This window comes from Varroa jacobsoni, unplaced genomic scaffold, assembly GCF_002532875.2.
Source record: "Varroa jacobsoni isolate VJ856 unplaced genomic scaffold, vjacob_1.0 scaffold_1473, whole genome shotgun sequence".
Taxonomy (NCBI): Eukaryota; Metazoa; Arthropoda; class Arachnida; order Mesostigmata; family Varroidae; genus Varroa; species Varroa jacobsoni.
Genome location: NW_019214375.1, coordinates 53,255 through 76,296, shown reverse-complemented (window position 1 = coordinate 76,296; position 23,042 = coordinate 53,255). Strand labels below are relative to the sequence as shown.

Here is a 23,042-nt window from a genome sequence, read left to right as displayed (position 1 = left end):
TCATGTACTTGCGTGTGCTGTCCACCTACTATACCCCAAGACCACGACAGCCACCGACTGTACTGCAGTGACGGCAGCAGCGGCGGCGAACTGGCTACACGCCTATTTAACTGTCCGTTTGTCTCTTACGAGAAGGAGCAGCGGCTGGTTGCGAGACTAAATACAACGACAACAGCGTATCAGCGGTAAGAGGAGAGCAGCCGTCAAACAACAGCGAGAGCTGCCAGTTACTACGCACGTAACGATCCAAGAGCACCAAGAACTGCAGCATTAGCACGTATTATTAGCGCTATATAGATCACGACGACGAGGGGCTGTTTGTAGCAGCTGGATGTGCTTTGCAGTGTCATCGAAGATTCGTGGTGGCCATCGCGTTTGCAGCGACTGCAGTAGCAAGACCGTGATAACGATAAGAACACCTCGAGCAGGTAGACATACATACGACGTTTCCTGAAACTTGGCGGGGTTAACGTAAAACTGGCGCGTGAATAACGATTGATTTACTATTGAGGCGGATTCTGTAACAAGTGACGTATAGCGTTGAAATTCTTTAGTGCTTACGGCTTTTTGCTGTTTGCGCTGATTTGGAACAAAAGTGCATGAACGCGCATGTGAATCAAGTGTTGAAGTCTGCTTCATACATCTACGTGCTTTTCTTTTAGAAGAACGTGCGGATTTTTGCTCACCCGTGTTCCGTGTGTGCAAGATAATCTGAACGTGCTGTGATGATCAACCTATGCAGAGACTGCGAAATTTAACAAGGTGTATTAACATTTTGAGACAGTTGCGGTGTGCAACATTCTCTCGCTGGACGAGGAGTTAATCTAACTACTGACCTTCAGCAAGTTTCTAAGGAATTGTGTGATATTTTTTGCAAAATAGTACTACAGAATAACAGCGCAGAAATGGACAGCGGATGTAATGAGACGATGCCAGAGCGCTCGTTCAAGGAACGGCGCTGTTTCGGTAAGCTATATAGACCCAGACGTTTGTTAGTTTGTGCAAAAAGTTTGTGAAAACACTGGTGAAGGTATTAGTCGATGGCCCGTGTTTAGTATTAATCAGTATGATTATAATTTGAATCATTATTATAGCAACTTTACTTTCACTAGTATGTTATCTACGAACAACGGTAACATGAGAATGACTGGAAGCGCTTTTTAAAATCTAATTTTTTTATATATTTAATATTTTTATTCATCACTGACACTTAGCACATGGGAAGCGATTGATTGCAGCGAAGTGAGTGCTTCAATGAATAGTCGTGTAATCACATGGGGGTACTGTCATTAGAAGGCACTTCGAGGAGCTTCAACGATGACACCGAACAAAGAAGAACGAGATGCGCCGAACTAAGCGTAAATGTGACCTTGACTTGTGGGTATGTCTTTGGTTTTGTGAGTTGTTTCTGGCTTCCGCGCGCTTTCTGGTCTGACGGGCGTGCTTTCCACTGTTCCTTGTTGCTACCACTTGAAGCTGAATTACGTTTGTTCATGGAATCTTTCACAATAGACGGCGCTTTCTGGGCGTTCAAAGGGAAGCCCATTTGACTTGGAGCAGCTCTGCAAATGTCTGAGCAGTTTCCTTAATATTAAATTAGCTGGGCTGACAATGAGGTAAAGAGAGTCTGTGTGTTCAATGGAAAGGCATGTTAAACCATGGTGTTGTTGACCGTTAATTGATAAAATAAGCGGTATTCACGTGGACGGCTGCTAATTCACAGCAACGTCTCAGGTAGGTTAATGGAAATATAATGAAATGGTTAACTAAATGCTATTGGGAATCAGAAAGTGCAATGTTTTTTAAAAAAAAATGGACTCAATAATCAAAGAAAAAGTTTGTTATGAAGGTAATTTATATAGTATTTTTAGTGGCATATGTAATAATTTAAACAGTATATTATAACATAACCGTGTCATGGCTGCGTAGACCGGAATACCAGTTCAGTAAAAGCATGTAAGTAGATGTACGAATATTGCGTATATATTCCGTTAAAATTCGCCTCAGCGCATCATACTTTGTGGTCAACAGCTGCGTCACATGGCTCAATCTGCGTTTTACGAGTCGCTGGTCTCTTCCAATGCTACGTTCTGGCTGGTAGAGTTATAGTAACATAAATTGAAAAGGCGGAAGATGAATACGCAGGGCTGTGACGGAGATCGTGCAAATCTGCTATTTCACTCACTAATAATCTGCTCATTTCAGCTACTGAGAAGAAGTCATAGTTCTGCATTTGGCGTCATCTATTTTATCAGCCAAGGCAGCAGTTACCGAACAGTGCCACTGCACTCGTTCTATATGCTTCAGGGGCTGCCGCCAGCTTTGGCTATACCGTAGTAAGTAATATGTCGTTGTTTCGATGTCCAGCAAAAACTTCGTCGGCACCACACAGTTGACAAGCAATTCAACGTTTCTGGATGCTTTTGACGACTGTGTGCTTGCGATAAGTTCCCGAAGAAGAAATTTAGCTGATTTTAGCTGATTCAGCTAAGTTTAATGTAACTGCGACTGGCAAACGCAGACGGCTAAAAGCTGCCAATAGCCAGAAGTCACGCGGGTGACGGCATTGTACATTTACAAATATCTATTTAACATTAGATGTATAAACATACATGGTTATATTAATTGCTATTTATAGTAGCATCTCATCACGAGAGTAGTCTAATATTGTTGCACATGGTGACAGTTTCTGTTAGGTCATCGTGAGTCGAATGAGACTTGTCATACAACGAATACTGAAATTAATCGAGATTTTAAGCCATGTTTATTCTGTCGCGGTTTGCAATAGCGATCGCTAATACAATTTTACGTTTGTGTGACATACGACGCATATGTCTGCCCTTATAAGGACAGGTTAACTATGTGACATGAATTGCTCGCCTTTATTGTGGGCGTCTGAAGTTGCTGCATGATCGATGACGTCGCCAGCTATCAAAAGCAACTGTAGCAACAGGTCGTGGCCGGCGATGGCCTTTTTGGACTCGTTCTTACTGCCACAATATGAATGCGAATATCAAGGGTGTTTTTTAACTGGTTCTCTGTCTGACAAAGCAACACCTTGTTTTTACCGGAAACAATACGACTGTTTTAATAAAATGGTACCTATATATAAGTAAAGAAAGTAGTCTTAAAGCTATTTTCTGATACTTCTAGACTAGCATATAGACACGAACGCGCTATCAGGTCGCCCTCTGTTTTACTTTAGGAATCGTTGTCAAATAGTTGCAAGATTCATTTATGAGTATTTTTTTTAATTTGACTTAGTAGCAGTACTGGTATAGGTGGTAACTTATGGCCTGAACCGCACCAAACGGTAAACAGCCGTTCATTGATAACACATGTCGTTAGAGCATGCCTGTTGTTCAGAGAGCGATATAAAGTTCCTTTCGTTGTATCTTTTTACCCCTATCAATAAGTCTTCCATTTTGATAGGGATTGAATATGGTATTGTTCATCCTTCGTTTACGTCACACCTGCGGCTTTTTTACCAAGCCACACCCGAGTATTATTTTCTTCTGTAGTATCCAACTCAAACTTTTCGTTCTTGGGCCATCTTGCTTTCTAGTTTCTCGTTTCTAGGCCAGGGACTAATTGTGTGTCCTTGTCCAAATGGAAATAAACGAAGTGACGCTGTATGTTTATGGTGGTCTGGGTGCTTCACTATTCGTCAATCTAGCAAAAATTTATACACAACAAATATTGAGTTTATTTCTTAAAATATGCCCGTTTCTATTTGTTTTAGAGAGAAAAAAAGCGAGCTGAGAACAGTTAGATACGTTTCTTTATGAGTAAGTAATAATAAATACGGGATAATAGCCCATCTGGACAGCGAATGTGTGTGCGAGGGTGGGGGGGGGAGTAAAAAATCACCATTTCTTTTTACACGCAGCGGCTTGAATTACGCAACTTCTTTAGGAGTATAGTATTGTTAATTTGTTCTGATTGGAGTATTAGTGATTTGCGACAGATTAGAATATTGCGCGGTCGTGAGCTGGTTGATGATCTGCTCACGAGTGCAAAACAAGGCAGTAAAACATAAGGTGTATCTTCGCTGGAACGCGGGTATGCCGACACACTTGCAACTGGCGCACCAAGCCAAAGCTATACCACAAAAAGTACTGCGTATTGACCATTGTATGTAAAATATAGTGTCTACATGAATAAATATATTATGTCGTACAAGCACGAGCGTGTCAGCTAGTAATTTTTTTAATCTCTAATTGTAATATATAGTAATTTATAATTTTTTCGAAGTTCAGTTTTATTTGTTCTCGCTTTTTTAAACCCTATTATCTCGGCGATCGCTGTTTACAAACGACTAACGCACTGACAGCGGTACCGCAGCATGAAGATTTCAGCCAGTGTTGTTATACATACTGGTTTGGGAGTAACGTGTCACTGGTAACATCGTAACCTTATCCAAAAAGTGTCAGATCTACAGTCTCGCCTTTTCTTGGATCATAAAGATTTATGGGACCCGCTTGTTCCTGTCCATACTTCCAGATGTTTCCTTGTGTAGTCTTTCTTAATATTTTCCATTTGGAACTGTGATTTGAAGTAGTTTTGCCCTGAGTTATAGTGTTATTCTTGCTGTATGATAAAATAATATACAAAGAATCAGGTAGGATATTCATGCAATTAAATGTTTATATGCTGCAATATGTGCCTCTCCACTGCTAGATGTCTCAAGTGTTGATCACGTTATTGATGCCGCGTTCGTGATTCAAACCGCGTGCAATACTGCCAAAACAAAACCTTTTCTCCAGGTGGCTTCTCGTTAGTAAACGTCAATGTAATCGACAATATCGGATCCGTATCTGATTAATAATCATTCCTTTTCAATTACAGCTTTCGATTTACAATAGAGTATAAGTAAGGTCTTAATTTAGCAAGATTTAAGGGGTGGTCAATAAATCTAATAAAGCTTTTATTTTGTTTACTTTTCGGTGCGTGTCCTCCGTCTGAATCAATTCTAGCTCAACGAAAGCGCGACGTCGAAGACATTCTTGACAAGTATAATGATAAGATCCCGTGCGTTATCGAGCGCTACAATAATGAAAAGCGGCTCCCGCGTCTTGACAGGTACCCATATTTAATATATACAACGATATACATTGTCAGTTCAAATGATGGTGCTTTTTTTATGTTTTTTATTATTATTATATATTTTTTTTTAAAGCGCTAATAGATAAAGCTGTTCATTTAGAACGTGCTGTTTGCGCGACAGAGATTTGTCTTATTTGCAGACAATACATTACTAATTGTAGGGTCCCGGACGACCGCTATTTACATGTTAAACTACTAAGAACGGAGGCAATTGTTTCAGGTCGAAATTTCTGGTTTCGGACTACCTTTCCTTCGGCGACCTTCTCCGAACTATCCGCAGACGACTCGAGCTTCACCCTGACCAAGTATGTAGCATAGTGAAATTGTTGACCTTCGTGTTAATTTTATAGGAACCAAGCAATCAAGGACAAGTAAAACACAATTAAGACACTGATTTCCAAAGTTATCATGTAAAAAAAATAGCGTCCGAGATTAATAAGATGCTTGAAACAATTCTTGACAGATTTCCAGTATCTTCAAACTTGAGTCTGTGCCAGCGTGCAGGTGAACTGAATGTAAACCTAGATCATATTGCTGGATAGATGCTGAAAGCATTCGCTGCTGCCTGTATAACGACAAGGCCAACGTGATTACTCTCGTTCTGCTGTGTCCATTGTTTCTTGCAGGCGTTCTTCTTGTTGGTCAATCAGCGTGTGATGCCGCCTCTGTCGAAGACAATGTCGGAAATTTACAGCACCGATAAAGACGAAGATGGTTACCTCTATATGGTGTACGCATCTCAGGAGGTGTTCGGAGCCAGTCACATTGACTGCAGCAATAATTGCATTTCAAGAATAGCTGCCGAAAGGTCTGAACTCGAATTGTTGTTCAGTGACGAGGCTAAGTGATGAAGCAAAATCCTCAGATCTATGTCACGGAAAATGTCGTCGTAGTAAATAGATTTAATGATGTTACCTGCGAATGGATGAGAATAACGCGCCAATAACTGATTAACTGCAAATTATTGTGATGATTGAAGGTTCGAGAAATCAACGTCGGTTATAAAAAAAAAACATCAAACAAAACCTAACTAGAGTATATAGCAAAACTAGGCACCTATAATGATTCAAAACTAAACGTCTCTCACACTGACAAGGGAATCTCGGCTAATAGAACGTTCGAAATTTGCATCGGATGTTCAGTATTAGTCGCTGAATTGTTCCAACAAAAACGAAAACATTACTATCCATGGCATGAATCTGTACTGTTATAATCATGTCGCAATAAGCGACCCTACGATATACAGCTAATTAATAATTGAAGATATTAACAACAACGGGACGGCTAGATAGGTTCATAAACTAGACTAGGTAGGACAAGCGCAGATGGGTACGTTGGAAGATCTGGTAAAGAAGAGACGGCCGAGGCGAAAATAGAGTGAGAGGAAAAGGATGAAGAATGCAACAAAATGAAAAGCGTCTGCGAATTCAATGCGAGATGCCTAGGACGAGGATCTTGAACACCATGGTCTACAAGATAGCGGCGAATCTAGCGCGCAGGCAATGTGGAACGTTTAGTCAGATAGAGACTGAAGAGTTGTCGTCGTGCTCGAGGGTGGCACGAATTCAATTGCACGACGACAACAGGAGTGAGATAGAAGAAAATCATCTGAAAGTTCTGAACTATCTATGTAACCCTATTCAGCTGTCAGATTGGTACCGACAAAGGGAAGGTGGCTTCTACAAAATAAGTCAAAGTTAATAAAGAAAAGAAGCCAAGGAAAGAAAACGTCCCTTGAAATATAAACACATGTTTTTTTGTGTTTTGTTAGATTAATATTAATCTAAAATATATTTCTATGATACAGCGAAATAAGAAAAAAAAACTATCTTTTGTTGGAGCCACCTTCTATCGCTTCCAAAAACTACAAGATAGCTAACTAAAAGGATTGGGGGTAAGTATTCAAAATCGTTTTTCATAGAAAACCTTTTTGCATTTTTATGGTTGCAGGTTTTAAGCCTACAGGTAAGTTGGATACCATTTTTGAAGTATGCTCTGACAGGGCTAAGCTACGTTGCAGTTGCGAACGAACTATTATAGATATGGTGATGAAAGGCAACCATTCCGTCTGCGTACGTTACCATATAACTTTTAGCACAGGAAGATTTACACTATTTAATTGATAACGTCTAAGCAAACACTGCTGCCAAGTTGCGATGCACGCCAGTTATAATATACATGCCTTAAAAAAAATATACACATATAAGAGGATAATGTGAATGGCTCTTAATCAAGAGAATTCTCCAGCTAGCTAAAGATAGCCGAAAAGAAATTCGAGGTCTCTCAGAGTGTCTGTGAGGAACTTGAATCTCTGAGTACGATGGCAATGATTCAACGATATGAAATTCAACTACTACTAAAATTATTTATTATTGCTATTTAAAAGAACAACAATAACATTCAACTACAGCCGATCCAATACTAACCCATCTGTGGCAATAGCTCCGTTTAAAAATATGACTATGTACGCGGTCGGAGCTTCGTTCAATACGAAGCACAACTTAAAAAAAATAAAACAGCATCTAAAAAGACCTTGCAAAAAAGTCGTTGTGCTATTAAGCCAATTGAGATTATTTTCAAACCCAGAACCTGTCGGAGAAAAAAATTGAGTTTCTATCATTTTCGAATTAAATTCCAACTATAGAGTCGTTATCATTATTATAAATCATTGCTATTGTTCGATTTTTTATTGAAAAATTATTATTATTTTATTTAAACAGAGAATTCCAGTACAAGACATTAGGTGCTACCATTTCTAGCACAGAGCTTTTGCTAATCCAACAGCCAACTGACGGGGTCGTATAATCTAAATATATATTTTCTTTGCGTAAATAGCCTGCTATGCTATCACCGTTTAATGCCGCCTGAATAGCAAGTGGCATTAATAATAAAGGTAAAGTGAATACGCCAAAAAAATTGTCTTTTTTAAATAGATAGTCATGTTTATTACTCATATTAAGCTACCGAAACAAAAGTACTATAAAATCTTTGCTTACGTCTACTCAAGGCATCCTTCCAGAAAGCTAAACGCTTCAACAGAATCCACAGCAGAATCTGTAAATGTGATAATGTAAAAACATATTTTTCCTCACTCGTATTAAGTAATAAAAATCTGTACTATGCAATCCCCTTTTGGTATAAATCTGCTTTATTTTTGCACGGTTTCATCTATAAAAGCATCATTACAGCAACAAGTGGAAAGGTTAACGCATTTTTCTAACTTTCAGGTATAGAAGAAATTTCCATATAACCATAGGACCATTAAAGCAAACTGTTATTAAGAAAAAACCTCTATTTGTTGTTTAAGACACTGTTATACCCAGAGAGCGCAACATCGTGGCGGCATAATGAAAATGTTTACACTCATGTAGCATACAAAAGTCACCCAAGAACGGTTTATTTGGAAAACTTTCAATAAAGGGATGTGACGATTTCGCTGTACAAGCGAAACAGGCATCGGCCCAATTATAATAGGCAACTCCATACCCATTGGTGCAAATGGGCTACACATTAGAAAGGGTGCATTCCTCATTGCTGTTACCGGCGTAAACATTCACGATAGCAGTTAAGAACAAACAAGAATTGATAAAATGCGTAAAATGTCTTCAACAATACCAATGTGAGACAAATCTGTCAAACTCACATACCTACATCCCTCTTTTGCACAGTTTTTTTTTTGTTTTGCTGAGTAAAGTTACAGGTCTCCTTCGCCAATGCCTCGATGAAAAGTTCCTGAAAAGAATGTGCGGGATATGAATCATTTTATCTAAACATGTAACGAGTTAATTGCATTTATCGTTTCATAGTAGAGCAGTAAAGTTTAGGAATGCTTCGCTGTGGCCAACTGTCTTAAAACCTGCAAGTTGTAACTACGCGCACGGAATATACGGAATTGTGCGGTATAGTATGGTCGTCCAAATAAGAGCAATGCTTAATTGCAATAAACACATTTGGCATGATTTTATGTTTCCCGGCCAAAAAGCGAGTCGACATAACGTAGTGCTTACAGAAGATTTTCAAGAACAATTTTCAGTACGAACATTTACAAAAAGTTACCCATTCTCACAAATAGCAGTGACATATGCTGCACCACAGACGCGATGAAGTAAAAATTAACGTAACAGCAAACTAATGACACTAGTTCGAGACGATGATCCGAAATTTCAGGTAAATTTTAGGCATTAGTCGAGTTTAACGTTCTCTAGATATGATCCGCATTCTCTACGCACGCATTGTTACTTTAATTAATCGAACCTTTTCCAACTAGTTTCGGAATTCGTTTGAGAGGTCGGAAAATTCCAGTGGAAATACGCACCGTGGCTTTTGCGATGAGAAATACTGCCTCTACTGAAGCTCCATTAAAATCAGGATCAAGCTTCATAATTGTCCGGATTTTGGAGAAGGGTAACTTAAGAAGTTTCTCATTGCTTTTATCCTGCGGCTCTACGTCAGTGGCTTCCTCCGTAGAAACCAGACCGACTTCTTCGCTCATCTTGTTCAAATTGCTAGATTTAGATTTTTTTTTCCAAAATGTATTAAAAACCTGGGTATTCTCTTAATCAGTATAGCGATCCAAGTATTTATGTTTAACCTGAATCATGCGACGTTTATCATGCTCAGCTGTTGCAGTATTGGCGCCAACAATGAGTCAGGTTACGGTAGCGAAGTTTCTATGAATCGCTAACTCAGAATTTTGCCAAAACCATATAAACAGATGGGCAATGCCATCGTTGATTCATAAAGTCATTAAAAAAATGATCTATTTTGCGCTTTTTTAGTAATGCAACTACCTCGATAAAGCATCCTTTTAAGTATCTCATAGTCAGTGAACATGTTGAAGATAGAAGTAACATACACATAGAAGCTTCATGGATCATTTAGCTCGCGCATCCTCTCTATTTTCGTGTGCCGTGTAAGAAAGGTGTTGCCGTACAAGTGTAGCTTGGTCATCCATACCAAAAACCGTAAGTTTTCTACAAAACTTTTTCCGATCATTCGTCATAAAGAAAATTTTCAGCAGCTCATAACAATTTGGTCCCTTACCATTCGTTACGAATGAGTATTTACGCAGAAAGCTTTTTCTTTGGACTGCCGGGACCACTTTTTTACATTCAACCCATGCTGTTGCAGTGATAGTCATTTTTGTGTGCATTGTGTATAACGCTGCGCCGACAGTTTACGTATTAAGAGGCGCCGTATAGCGCGAAAACACCACTGGGGCTCTTTCTTCTGTCTTACTTCGCTTTACCAGATAATATATAAGCGAATCTTCCGTGATGCTTGCACCTTCCATATGGTTCTGATCGACTGTCTTGTTTGTACCATAATGCAGTGCTAAGTGATCTTTTCTTTTTCATGCAATTTATCTATTTTATTTAGATGGTGGCGAAACGAAGTTTCCCATTCGCTGAGTACGATCAAGGCTTACAGTCGAAACTGCACGTTACTGAGAAGGTGTACAATTCAACAGTGGATCGGATGCCTAAAATCTATGGTTTGTACATCCAGCATTACGGATGTATTTCTGTGTGTAGAGCAAAACATCTGTTAGCGCGGACGTTTTTTCCACGTTTAGCATCAGAATTGATTGAACGTTGGCTTGTCCCAGAAGCTTAATGCTTTCTGTTGGATTGATCAACGAAAGATCATAAGACTTTACCGCAGAAGCGTCTTTATTATAGAAGGTACCTTATTAAGAATTTGTATCGTCGAATAGAGTCGGTTTGGAACAATCGGCTTTACGAATGGCAAAATATAACGTACTAGAAAAGTCAAAGTAAAGCACTTTTTTTACTGTTTCTTGTGGGAATATCACATACGTGATATCGTTAATTACAGCGATTGAGATATGGGGTAAATGTTTTTTTGGCATTTTGATACCAGTTCTCATAGCATAGGTGACTCATTCGTGGTAACTTCAAGAGGACGCCAAAAGACATGAGGAATATAAAGACAAAGTTGATAGCAATGTAGGCCTTCTGTCATCATGAAAATCGAATGATTCATTCACAGTTTTGTTTTCCTGAATTATATCGATACTACTGACTATAATATAGTAAGTATATATCTCATGTGGATATTGAAATCGCTTGAATTTAAGCAGAATCGTTAATTGGATACTTATTGAACCGTGAATATTGGGTTAGTATTATAACCTGTGCAGTTATTAATGTCTGTAGGCAACGAATGTTTTCTTACGTCAAAAAAGGATTGATTCATAACTTAATTATTCGACGGAACGATGACCTTCCACTAAAAACATGTGATAGAAAGGTTGCGAAGGAGAGCGCTAAGAGAGAAATGACAGATGCGCGCGTGTCTTTAAAGAAAACTGCTGATAGATTATTAATGATAATAGTGACTGCGATTAGAAAACGGCACAAGCTACATAATGGAATATACCCTAAATACCATAATACACTAAAAATCATAGAAAGGCATATGACAAATAGCGGATTGGTCGTCATTCTTCATATTTTAACGTGAAGGAGTTCATCTTATTCTCACCAAAGCACATTATTGTCGTTGAGGAACCACTTGTGACCCAACATATAAGCCTCAATTTAAATTAAAAATTATAGCAGGTGTATTCTGCTATGTACAAAGTTTGATTACTTAAACAGTAACAGAAAGCTTTTCGTTACAGAGCAAACTTTATCAAAGCTGACGAACGGTTCGAAGGATTTCTTTCGTGCACAAAGTCAGTTTTTTCCTGGTGTGAAACCCGGCAGTTCATCTATTGAACTTCCAGTTAGTACGTGCGTTTTATCTATACACCTATCATTGTTCAATGCTATCATACTTTTTATTAACAAACCAGTATCAAAGATTCGTTGTCTTTTAGGAAAATTTAACAAATATATATGGTTTTGCTTATATTTATTAAGCTTTTCTAAACTCAAGCTATTTATTTCCAACGTGTTATACTTGTATGAAAAATAAAAATAATTGGTATTAATGTTAGAAAGAAGAAAAAAGACTTATCGCAGTGTTATTATAGCATGCTATTTTTCATTTCATTAATCTTCTGCGATTTTCACCTCATGTAAATTCTCGCTGCATTCTCAATGGTTACAGAAGAATGCACGTCATGCACTCGTCGAGCTTCGTGTAAAACGTGTTGCTTCTTCTGTGATGCCGCGGTATGCGATAATTGCGTACGCCAATGTCACATCTGCTGTTCGCACTTTTGCCAGCTCTGCTCAATAATTTGGTATGTTACATATAGTCGTAATTTACAGAGGAATTCATATTTAACAAAAACTAAAGCAAATCCAGTAATGTCTACTAGCCTTGAATTTGGTCGACCTCGATATTGATCGAAAAATTCAGCGACACATTGCAACATAGCTGGAATAAACCGTGCATCGAATGTCCATTGAATATTTTTGCTCTTCATCTCAACAGGATATCGTTACACAAATAGAACTATTCTAATGGATTAACCGAATAGCCATAACGATCTTCGGCAGTAGGTGTTCCAGATAAATCTATACTATGGCTATATATATATATATATATTAGATAAAAATTATCGTAGTGTAATGAGCCGGTCATCGTACTACCCAAGAAATTGACTAACAAACTGATTATGGCTTACACATTATTCGATTTTCTTCCTTCTCTGTTTCAGTTATGGGCCCCGAAGTAACACAGCGATATGTTTCTCATGCAAGTAAAGTCTGCTTGCAGTATAAATGGAACAAGCGGTATTCTCACAGTAGTACCTAAATTTGTGGACACAATCCATCTTATAATGCAAGAGAAAAACAGACGTGGTTCTTTTCAGCGGACGATTCGCTGTTCACTTAAGGGGGCCTACAGCGGCCTCTGTTGTTATCACCAGACGTGAAAGGATGAAGAAAGTCATTGAAATGAGGTTAAAACAAGAAGACTGGTACTATTTTTGCTTTAAATTTGAGAGATAGACATATTTCAGTTTTTTTTTACAAAAATGATATTGTACCGATATTGTTATATATGTATATATGACCGATATATATAAGAGAAGTGCAGAGTTTTTGAAACAGTGTACGGACCGTCATCGTTACCAGGACCAACGGTGATCGGTGACTCATCTTATAATAGTGTATAATGATTTCTACGGAGAAATTTAGAGCGGACCATAAGGCAGATATGCCCCGTTTGTGATTAGTCAATGATATATCGAATGTCTAAAATACAGATTGGAATTAAATGACTATAGAAAGTTAATGCAACAATAAGGATTCGATTTAATGCGTAATTTTTGTTGTCACCATCAGTTTTATTGGTCTTTTTTCGTCTTGTTGTTGTTGTAGTTGTTGTCGTGTTCTTTGTTTTTATTTCACTTATTATGTTACATGTACATTTCATCTCTGTAGTACAATCAGTTTACTTAGAGTTAGTCATTTCGTCCATTCCACATCATTTCATTATGTTCATTAGCGTCGTGGTAATGCTTTGTTATATTTGACTATTTTATTGTTGCCACATCCTCTTTGTTCGTATTTACTGTATATTTCGTAATCGCAATTTCACCATCGCAATCGTTGATAACGTAGATTTTGCTTTGTGTTCCACTCATAAAAGGCGTAATTATTTTATCGCGATGTGTATATAATCAATTTTTAATTATCATATCATTATTGTTATTTCATTATTATAATATTTATTAGTATATATCGCTTTTCTCTCACAGCTTCCACGCCTTCTATGTGTTCTTTTTGTTATTGTTTATCGTTATGTTTTACGTGATACTGTTCATTTCTGTTTTTATATTTATCATTAACGCTCGAGACGTTTCAACGTGCGTTCATACATTTATATTTATTTATGGAGCAATATATATAGCAGGGGGAGAGTTTTCGAAGGTGATACTTTCTTGCTTTATCTCATCTTCTGTTTTCTCATCTCAGGCATATGTTTTCTATAGGCGTTACCATATTTGTTATCATTATATTATCATGATCATGCATATATAACTCAATAGGTAATCTTCTGTTTTCATGAAAACTATTTCTGCTAACCGTTCATTGGTTAGGTTTTCATTACACCCAATTCATTAGGCGAGCTTTTCCACACAAGCCCTCACCTCCGAAATTGTCGCCGGCTTAATCTTATTTATCATACGTGGATTTATGTCTCGCTCAGCCGCTGTTACCGAATAACTGTGTGTTGTGTTTCATTTATAGAACTCAGCACTCCACTATTACCAATCAATCATCAATCGGTATTGAGTTACTGCCACCTACATCAGGTTACGTTACTGTAGAATCAACGACAAAACCCATACAATCTCTCCTACTTTTGTGTTTACAGCTGATACATGTACCGTATTCTTTTCACCACAAATATCCATATATATGAATACTTGTCATATTTGTTAGATTTTCATATTTCCTAATTGTTTCCACTCTCCATCGTCGGACAGTTCATAGTTTTATGTTCATAGGCTGTGCAGAATCCTATCATTTCTTGTTGTGGCTATTGCCCAGTGACCCTATGTATGATATATTTTCTATTCGCTTGTGGATTCGACATAGACGCTTGTGAAACCCTCAAGTTTAAAGTATTCATTTTCACTTTGTGCACCATATTTTCTCGTCCTTTTCTCTCGATTTATTCTTTTTTTTTCTGATTTTGTGTAGTATCAATATAATACGTAATTCTCCACAGTTGTAAAACCAGTTCTTGGCAAACTCACAGTATGCTGTTGCGGTCATTTATTTAAAAACATCACTCAACGATTACGTAATTAATCTCTATATTCGCGGTGTTTCATCTACGTCGGACACGCTGCAAATAAACCAACAAGATATAATTCAAAATGGCTGGGTAAATAGGTAAAACAATCCTTCTGGCTTCATAAGTCACCTGTAATCTCTGTCACATATCTCTCTCGCGCATCATATTGGCATTTGTATCATATTTATAATCATTTTATTATACTTATCCATCTTTTTTCTCCACAATCTAAATATATTAAGTTAATAATCATCTTATTTTTATTTCGTATTTATCATCCATCATATGACATTAACATGCCTAGCTATCATGAACCTACCATGGTAGGAATTATCGACGCTTATGCAACAACCGAGAAACTGTTGGTAATTTTCTTCTCATCATTGCTTCCTTCAACTGCTATCATTTTTTTCAAAAGATATTTTTTAAAAGAGCATTTCTTTAGCGTACGATTTTTTGTTAAATTCAGTTAATCATAGAATTACAGATATGTAATGAAATGTACGAAAGTATTTGTCTTTGAAACATTCCATTCGTATGAAACAAATGCAGCTAAACTGTTATGAACAAAAACTATTTTTGTGCTGTTAAGAATGTTCTGATTTTAGACGTGTCCTGCTAACGTTAGATAACTAACCTCAAGTTTTGTTTGCATCTCCGTTTTTTTGCGACTTCCCTATTCACTGCCGCGCGTACCATAAAATTCAATGGAAAACATGAAATTGCGCATTTTAAAACGACAATAAAAATATTTTTATGGCAAGTTGATTCGTCCAATTTGTCAATTAGCATATGTGAATCGGATACTGGAGATAGGGGTAATATATAACGATGATAAACCACCGAATGAAATTTCAGTTCTTCATGTTCGCACTTTTCGTCGAATATATCTCTTTGTTTATCATAACCGTTCGACTTCCTAATCTCTGCATTCTACTTTATAAACCTTAGCTCTCGTTCGAATTGTTGTCAAGACGTGTCTATGTTTAGCTAACTTTTTGTCAGGATTATATTCTCTGTGCCAAGGCCATTTCTTTCGTTTAATCCGTTGATTTCAATGTTAATAAATTTATTTTCTTTTCGATTGAGACATCTTTGGTTGACCCTCGTGATACTTTTTGATTTAATTATCGACGATATTGGTACAAGATGTCTGTTGACGACTTTTATTGCCACTGCCAAATGCAATTTTAAAGAGGTTATGAACAGGAAGATGTTATTTAACAAACGATTTCTAGTGGCCGTTCAACCTTAAACACTATCGTATTCGAAATTCTCATTTCTAGGTCATTGTTTTTCTTTGTGTGTTTTTGGACGAAAATTCGACCGACGTCAAAATATTTTGTCTAGCCACAATACGAGTTGACATTCACTTTTATTTACGGACTAGGGCAGCCATATACATTTACCTGGAAATAGGGCCACCATATTTTTATTCAAAATATTTTATAGTGAAAACATTTAGTGCCTGATGACGTCTACGACTATCGCCTGATCGGCGAAAGATAACTCAAAGGCCATCGCTAGTGCCGAAATTGTGCTTCCCGGACAATGAGCACGCTTCGGGTAGACCGCATGTCCACACGCCTACAACAGCTATCAATGATCGGGTCGACTTTGTAGGGATTTTTTTCGATGAGATTAAGATACACTGTCGATCCGTCCTGTTTGTTGGTTTAAAGATGCATCTTTTAGAGACACATCGACTGTGATTAAACTAAATCTTCGTATATTTATCATCACAAACAACTGAAAGTGATATAGGTTTAATCGTTCTGACTTGCACTGCTCAAAGAAACAGCGCCGTGCCTTGGAAGCATGAAAGTTACAAATAAGACAATATATCTTACATGAAAATCCAAGTTCAGCTTCATTTACGAGACCAATATTCACGCGCTATTTTTAAAATCTATGTTGATGTTAAATACATCATCTTTTGTTCATAGCTAATCTAGAATCAATTAAACCTTCAAAGCACTTTATATAATCCGCTATGACATTTTACTAGGCAGAATTTGATATGCTTGTCAAGCTGTTGTTTTCGGATTCGTGTATCCCTACATTTTCGTTAATGATTTACTCTAATAAAACAGACGTGCGTAGTAATTTTGGTTTTACTTGTACGTTTGCATCAATATTGCCATTCCGTATGGATTTTTCACCGCGCTCTCGCCCGGCGAATCCTCCATCGTTGGCTTGTTCTCGTCAGCTTCGATTTCGTTGGAGAAAGACGGGTTAAGGAACAGCTATATTCAATCACTAACACTAAAGGCTTACTATACTGGCAAGGACAACAGGTCCCGTATGCACAGTGACAACATGTTTGGGTGCACGTATATAACCATTACCTCAGCCAATGTGCACTTGACCTTCTATTCTCGCCTCAGCTTCATTGAGTGGCCTGAAATTCACTGTCATTTTAGTATTTCGGATGTACTCGGTATATCGACACCTTTACGTTTGTATGTGTTTATTGGTTGTTGTGCCTATTCCTAAACGGCTCGTATATATGTACGTATAGTGGCAAGTAATAGTAATATCAATTACCATTGGTATCATCACCATTAAATTGACTCATTGTCCGACTCTGTGTCCATAGTCATCCGTCTACCAGAGTTTTCATTTCTTGGGTTGCTTATGTCACAATAAACAACGCACATTTCTTAAGATCAGGCTGTGTCACGTGTTCGATCATCTTCATATGCCGAGCTTTCTGTATCACGTCGTTAAATATTTGTTTCTGTTTAGCTTATATAGCTTAGCTAACGTTCTTTTTTGCGCTAGTATCATCTGGTGCTTTTTTTCAAATGAAACGTTGTCGGTTTTTTGTCTTTGTAAGCTCGTCTAACTCGTTTATTCTGGTTAATCCCCTGAGAGATCGTGTTTCCGACGTCACGTACGGAATAAAATCATTATCATTTCCTGTGCCGTCATCGAAGTTATCATTATCATCGTCAAATTATTATTTCTATCTTGGCATGGGGAACCTCTTATTTTCACTTCTTCATATGCATCAAAATAATCCCATTTTATCATTATTTCGTCTATTAGCTTTTTCATTTCAGCTCTGCTATATAATTATTAGTTAGCTTAAATCTCCACTTCATATGCTGTCATTATCCAAGTTAGCGTTCATTCAGCCGCAGCATAAGGAAGCTACAAGGTAGGGCATAGCACTATAATGTATTTCTTCTCAATAGCTATTCATATTATCAGCTTCTAGGCACCTTCCGAGAACTCTGTATGACGGTGTCTCGTTTGAACGCTTCCTCATTCGTCACCTTTTAAAGTAGTAAATATTCCATTCCGATGTAGCCAGTTAACTTATCCATTCTTTCCTTACCAATACCTTAATGTTTGTTATATCCTATGGTTGTTTCCCCGCATTTATTTTGGGTCATGGATGACAGATGCATACATACACACCCATCACCAGCCTATCATCAGGTTATGACCAATGTAGTTCAGTTGAAAGAAAAAAAACTCGTTCCTCAATCAGGGGACCAACTTCCTTATTACCCCTACTGTTTCCAATATAGGCGCCTACATTTCTTGCATTACATCCAGGGTTCCTCGAATAACTCTAATTGCAACTTCGGTCGTTTTTTTTTTTCTTATATCTTTAGCCTTGCAAAGCTGATGTCCCATCTGGTCTTGCGTAGCAAGCGGACATATGAAGTGCGGTGACTTCACCTCGGATCAGATCGGTTTACTGCCGGTCACACCGCAAGTAGCATTATTCTCCACCTCCTAATCGTTTTCAAATTTCTCTTGTTTTTAGCGACTTTTATAGCTTGTGCTGACTGATGCAGCGTTTCACCTGTCCTCGACGCATACCTAATCCGAGTTTGGCATGTGCCTTTTTTAGCACTGGCAGTTCTGACCGGGTCCTCCCTGTTGGGCAGCCTGGTCGGTCAGTCTGGTGCCTTTGTTAGATCCACCGACAAGTGAAGGGTCCGAATCGAGAGTTTCCGACATCTTGTCGCAGATAATGTCGACGAGCCGTTCAAAGCACTGCTTCACATTGATGTTTTCCTTCGCAGACGTCTCGAAGAACTCGAGCCCAAGTTGTTCGGCCAGCTGGCGACCCCGCTCCGTGGAAACCACCCGCTCGTCCTCCATATCGCATTTATTACCTATGGGCGAAGATGAAAACAAAAGGCAAAACACAAGGTGCGTCAGTAGACACACTAATCAATTAAATGGCTAAGAATAGAACACGGCCTCAGCACACTCTCAGCAGTGCATACGTTACCCTCGTCTTATTAGGCTGTGCCAATATAATTGATTATTGATTAGGCAATCATGTATACTGGCTGATTTTGAAGGGAATTACGTACCGACAAGCACGACCTGGGCGTTGTCCCAGGAGTATGTCTTAATTTGGGTGACCCAGTCCTGAACGCACTTGAACGAGTCCTCATTAGTGACGTCATACATTAAAATGAAACCCATGGCACCTCTATAATAGGCAGTTGTTATAGTGCGGTACCGTTCCTGGCCTGCGGTGTCCTAAAAGAGACAAAGAAATTATCACACGCAAAAACCATAAGCGTAATGAACATATGTTTATATAGACATGTAAAATGATTTACGCTTAAAGTCTAACGTACATTTTCTGTCTAAGGCAATGCTTGACGCCAGTATCAGACATTTAGCTTAAACCATTATTATAGTGGAGTTTGGCTTGAAGTAGATTCTAAATAATGTATATGGTACACAATACGCTACATTCATCAAAGTTATTTTGCTAACGTACGTCCACGATTCTCATGCTAATCGGCTTGTGTATTTATGAACTTACATGTAGCGTACCACTTCTTGCATCAGTTTAAACTACTGTATTGATCATTAGGTATAATATATATGGCTGTATTATAGAAGACAGCATTGCAAACCCTAGTCTCTTTATTTACTCGATCCTTGATAGGTAGGAATGCATGTTTATATATATATTAGAGGCCGCACATAGCATTTATTCTATTTCAAGTCTCAGAGATACTGCTATGTACTGCAGTATTATTTCGCTCGCTAGTAAATTCTACAGTCAACTGTAACGGCGAGAAACAATAATGACATTTCAAATAGGAAAGCTTCTTGTCAGAAAACCTTTTATTAGCCCCTTTTATTAGGCTTTTTTACAACGACCTAATATAGTGGTAACCGAGAGCCGATGACAAGGCTTTGTAAAGGTTTATTGATCTTTACTTTTACGATTCGGTGTTAACCTTAGGAAGCTAAATACGCTCTTTATTGTCAATTAGGCCGAATTATCAGGACTGAAGTTCATTACTTCCAGACGTATCTTAAGCCTTTACTTACATACATATTCAACCAACTAATCTCAGGAAATCTACAGTATTGGTATATTAAATCAATAGATACATTTAGTTAATCTACATAACACATATGTAGGTATAATAAGTACAGAAGAATATTTGTGCTCAACATTTTTTTTTTTAGGATGAAAAATGCCCACTCTAAAACATTAAATGCATCGGAATATTTGTGACCAATACATAGATCAACTTCATTCCATGGCTGAATGTGGCAACTTAAGAACTTCAGCTATCTTGTCGTATAGGGCAGGGTCCATTCTAATTTCGTACCGTAAAGCCATCCTTTTCATTTGCAAAATTCGTGTACAAATCTAGACGTCTGTCGGCTGAAGAAAAGCTAGAATTTATAGACATCAGCTGTTGAAAGAAGAACGGCTTGCCATCTCGCATCTCGAAATTCGGTAAGATTGAACTTAACTTCTCTAAAAAGAGTCTCGAACTGGTCGAACTGAGTAAAATTCCGTTTAGCTTGGGGGAACCGCTATTGCAGGATCTCCTTGGATCGTGGAAATTAGCTTTAAATTGAACAAGAGAAAAGCGAATATTTTTTCATTGTGTGAAATATACCTCTATGTAGAGGCAAGCAACTTTGAACTTTAGCTAACTTAATATACATAGACTCAGCTAATTTTTATTTGATAGTTCGAAATTCATAAACTGCGGTTGATGATTTTGTGTTGTGTGTTTAAAAGGTAAACGCTGATAATTAATCACTGAAATATTGAATCTTTTTCAGCAACAACGTTGATACCACGGTACACGTCGAAGAGATTTGGTGGGCATAAAGCTTGTTGCAGCATCTTGTTATTATTACGCGTTCTGCCATCGATTCTGTATATCGAAAAGCTTCGAATCGAAATGACGGCGGGAATTAGGTCGGGTGTTACGGTAACATATTTTATACTTATTATGCTATAGCTGTTGCCAACTCGACGACCGCGAAATGGCCTGAAGGCTATACAATACACCTATAACAATAATAATAGTAATAAAGCGTGCTCGGCTTTGCGGGACGGAGCCTTCTATTGTTTCTATAGTCAATTTTTTCACTCATCTGGTTATGCTGCGCCGCAAGAAATGGGTCGGGCTAAAATTGCCATTGCAGCTATCGAAAATACCATGTGCATAGAATAGAAAGACATCGTACATAGCAATAGAATACAATGACCAGCTGTATTTGTGTACGAATACACATGCAAAGACGGAAGTGCTTCGATTTTAAAAGTGACAGACCGTAATTAATTTCGAATTCAAACCAAATTTCAGTAGTGGGTGTCGTCTTTCTGTGTGTTTTTATTCGTGAGACTCTCTCTGCGTGTCTAATAATAAAATTAAAGATGGCATTCTGCAATTAATCGCGTTCCAGGACCAAATTCAGCAGCTGACCAATTAGGTTAGAGAGTTAACAATTAGCTGCATGTGAGGCATTATGTATGCGCAAAACTTCAAGTTCTGCGCAACCCATAATGAAATATATTCAAGTTAGTTTTAGTCAAGTCTGGCCTAGTCCGTCCGACAAGAGTTTTCCAACGCATTATAAGGAAATTGGTATTGTATAGCAATTAATGGATGTTTCTCTACTTAGTCATATCACATGAAGTATATCACACAGTCATATACAAGTTTAGGTAGGATTTATTATCATCTGTCCGAGGGTTTGAAGACTGCCGACCAGCCATTAGAGTAGAATACACAGATCTCAAAACGAACATAGGAGCTCCCACCGTATGAATGGCAGACGCTACCGAAAAAGCGATAAAAACAAGGACGTTTATATTAATGGACAGCCAGCGTATTTTGTACCTGCCTTCAAGTATCTTCGGCTTTAGTAATGACGACTTTTCACCATGAATGACCTTGTACCCTTTCTACGAGTTTATCTTCTCATGCAACGAGTTCCGTTCACTCGGTAATCGACGCTGGTTCAATAAGACGGGATGGACGACAATGCAGTTGAAGCAAACTAGGCATGGTCTTATGTAATGTCAAGTATTGTATGATTATGATTGTCAAGTACTGTATGTTGCAACTTGTGTAAGTTTCGAAACTCAAATACAATAGAACTGTAAAATTCCAAGCTGTATATAACTTAGGATTTAAGGCGACGCGCGCATATGTGTGCCTTATATGAAAAAAATATGTACATTCATCAATGGACGGGTTGTTTTTAGTAGTCAATTCTATCGTGACGCATGTTCATGATTGGAGTTGTGTACAGGGTAAGTAAAATACAACAAGAAGGTAGTAGAAGTGTTAAGACTGAAGGAATGTCGTGACTGTGGAAAGGTTCCGCTGATTAAAACAAGTTATTTGCTCATAGTTGCTGCATAATATTATACCATTTTATACACATATCGAATCAATTTCTTGTTGAGAAACCGAAATTAGACTAATATCCTACAGGTTCTAGGAGGAACAGAATGAAAAGAGTCTCTTCCACAAAGAATTGGTAATTGGCCGTGCTTTACGCTCAGAAGTGGAAGCGTGAATACATCAATCTCATTATGGGGCTACAGCAAAACTGTTCTAAGCGATCCGTCTAGTTTAACGGCGTTGTTCGCTCTTTACGAGAAAGGCAGAAATGTATTGTCTTGCCTGACTGACAAACATTGAAGGAGAGACTGTCGCTTTTTTTTTTTGGCAGTTAATAATACGTATGGCTATACGTCTGCAAGCACAAATTCATAAACGGAGCATAGAGACAGTATTGCTCCGTTAATGTGTTAAACTTTCACGTCAACTGACAATGTAAACCTTCGCCTATTGATGCTTTCAAAGAATCCAGAAACAAAGTAATTTTTTGCTTTTTTAGAGCTGCTTCGACAAACAAAAATACAATGTTTGAATCGTAGGGAAGACTGCCTACTACAG

The 23,042-nt window shown here is 38.0% G+C and overlaps 4 protein-coding genes across 5 annotated transcripts in view; 2 read left to right on the top strand and 2 right to left on the bottom strand.

Moving 5' to 3' along the window:
• Positions 1-153: 153 nt before the first annotated feature.
• Positions 154-6,856, top strand: LOC111270448 (microtubule-associated protein 1 light chain 3 alpha). The gene is made up of 4 exons (XM_022850683.2): positions 154-966; positions 4,977-5,082; positions 5,327-5,411; positions 5,733-6,856. The coding sequence occupies exons 1-4, from the start codon at positions 906-908 to the stop codon at positions 5,952-5,954; spliced, it is 474 nt and encodes a 157-aa protein (XP_022706418.1). The 5' UTR covers positions 154-905; the 3' UTR covers positions 5,955-6,856.
• Positions 6,857-8,022: 1,166 nt separating this feature from the next.
• Positions 8,023-9,758, bottom strand: LOC111270450 (DNA polymerase epsilon subunit 4). The gene is made up of 3 exons (XM_022850686.2): positions 9,422-9,758; positions 8,754-8,838; positions 8,023-8,160 (listed from the first exon to the last, which is right to left on the bottom strand). Exons 1-3 carry the CDS (start codon positions 9,596-9,598, stop codon positions 8,105-8,107), a joined length of 318 nt encoding a protein of 105 aa, XP_022706421.1. The 5' UTR covers positions 9,599-9,758; the 3' UTR covers positions 8,023-8,104.
• A 154-nt stretch (positions 9,759-9,912) lies between these two features.
• On the top strand, positions 9,913-13,339 carry LOC111270449 (uncharacterized). 2 transcript variants are annotated; one of them, XM_086972491.1, is made up of 5 exons: positions 9,913-10,070; positions 10,486-10,600; positions 11,753-11,856; positions 12,184-12,319; positions 12,740-13,339. In XM_086972491.1, the coding sequence occupies exons 2-4, from the start codon at positions 10,486-10,488 to the stop codon at positions 12,313-12,315; spliced, it is 351 nt and encodes a 116-aa protein (XP_086828617.1). In that variant the 5' UTR covers positions 9,913-10,070; the 3' UTR covers positions 12,316-12,319; positions 12,740-13,339. The 2 variants fall into 2 exon arrangements, with proteins under 2 accessions (XP_086828617.1, XP_022706419.1); XM_022850684.2 differs by having other exon boundaries at positions 11,753-11,860.
• Positions 13,340-13,348: 9 nt separating this feature from the next.
• Rab3 (RAS oncogene family member Rab3) overlaps positions 13,349-23,042 on the bottom strand; it is a 49,005-nt gene continuing 39,311 nt past the window's right edge. Inside the window, exons 3-4 of the mRNA XM_022850682.2 lie at positions 19,173-19,344; positions 13,349-18,968 (exon numbers count right to left, since the gene is read on the bottom strand). Of these exons, the coding sequence (XP_022706417.1) occupies positions 18,697-18,968; positions 19,173-19,344 (444 nt within the window). The 3' untranslated portion in view covers positions 13,349-18,696. The remainder of the gene's footprint in view (positions 18,969-19,172; positions 19,345-23,042) is intronic.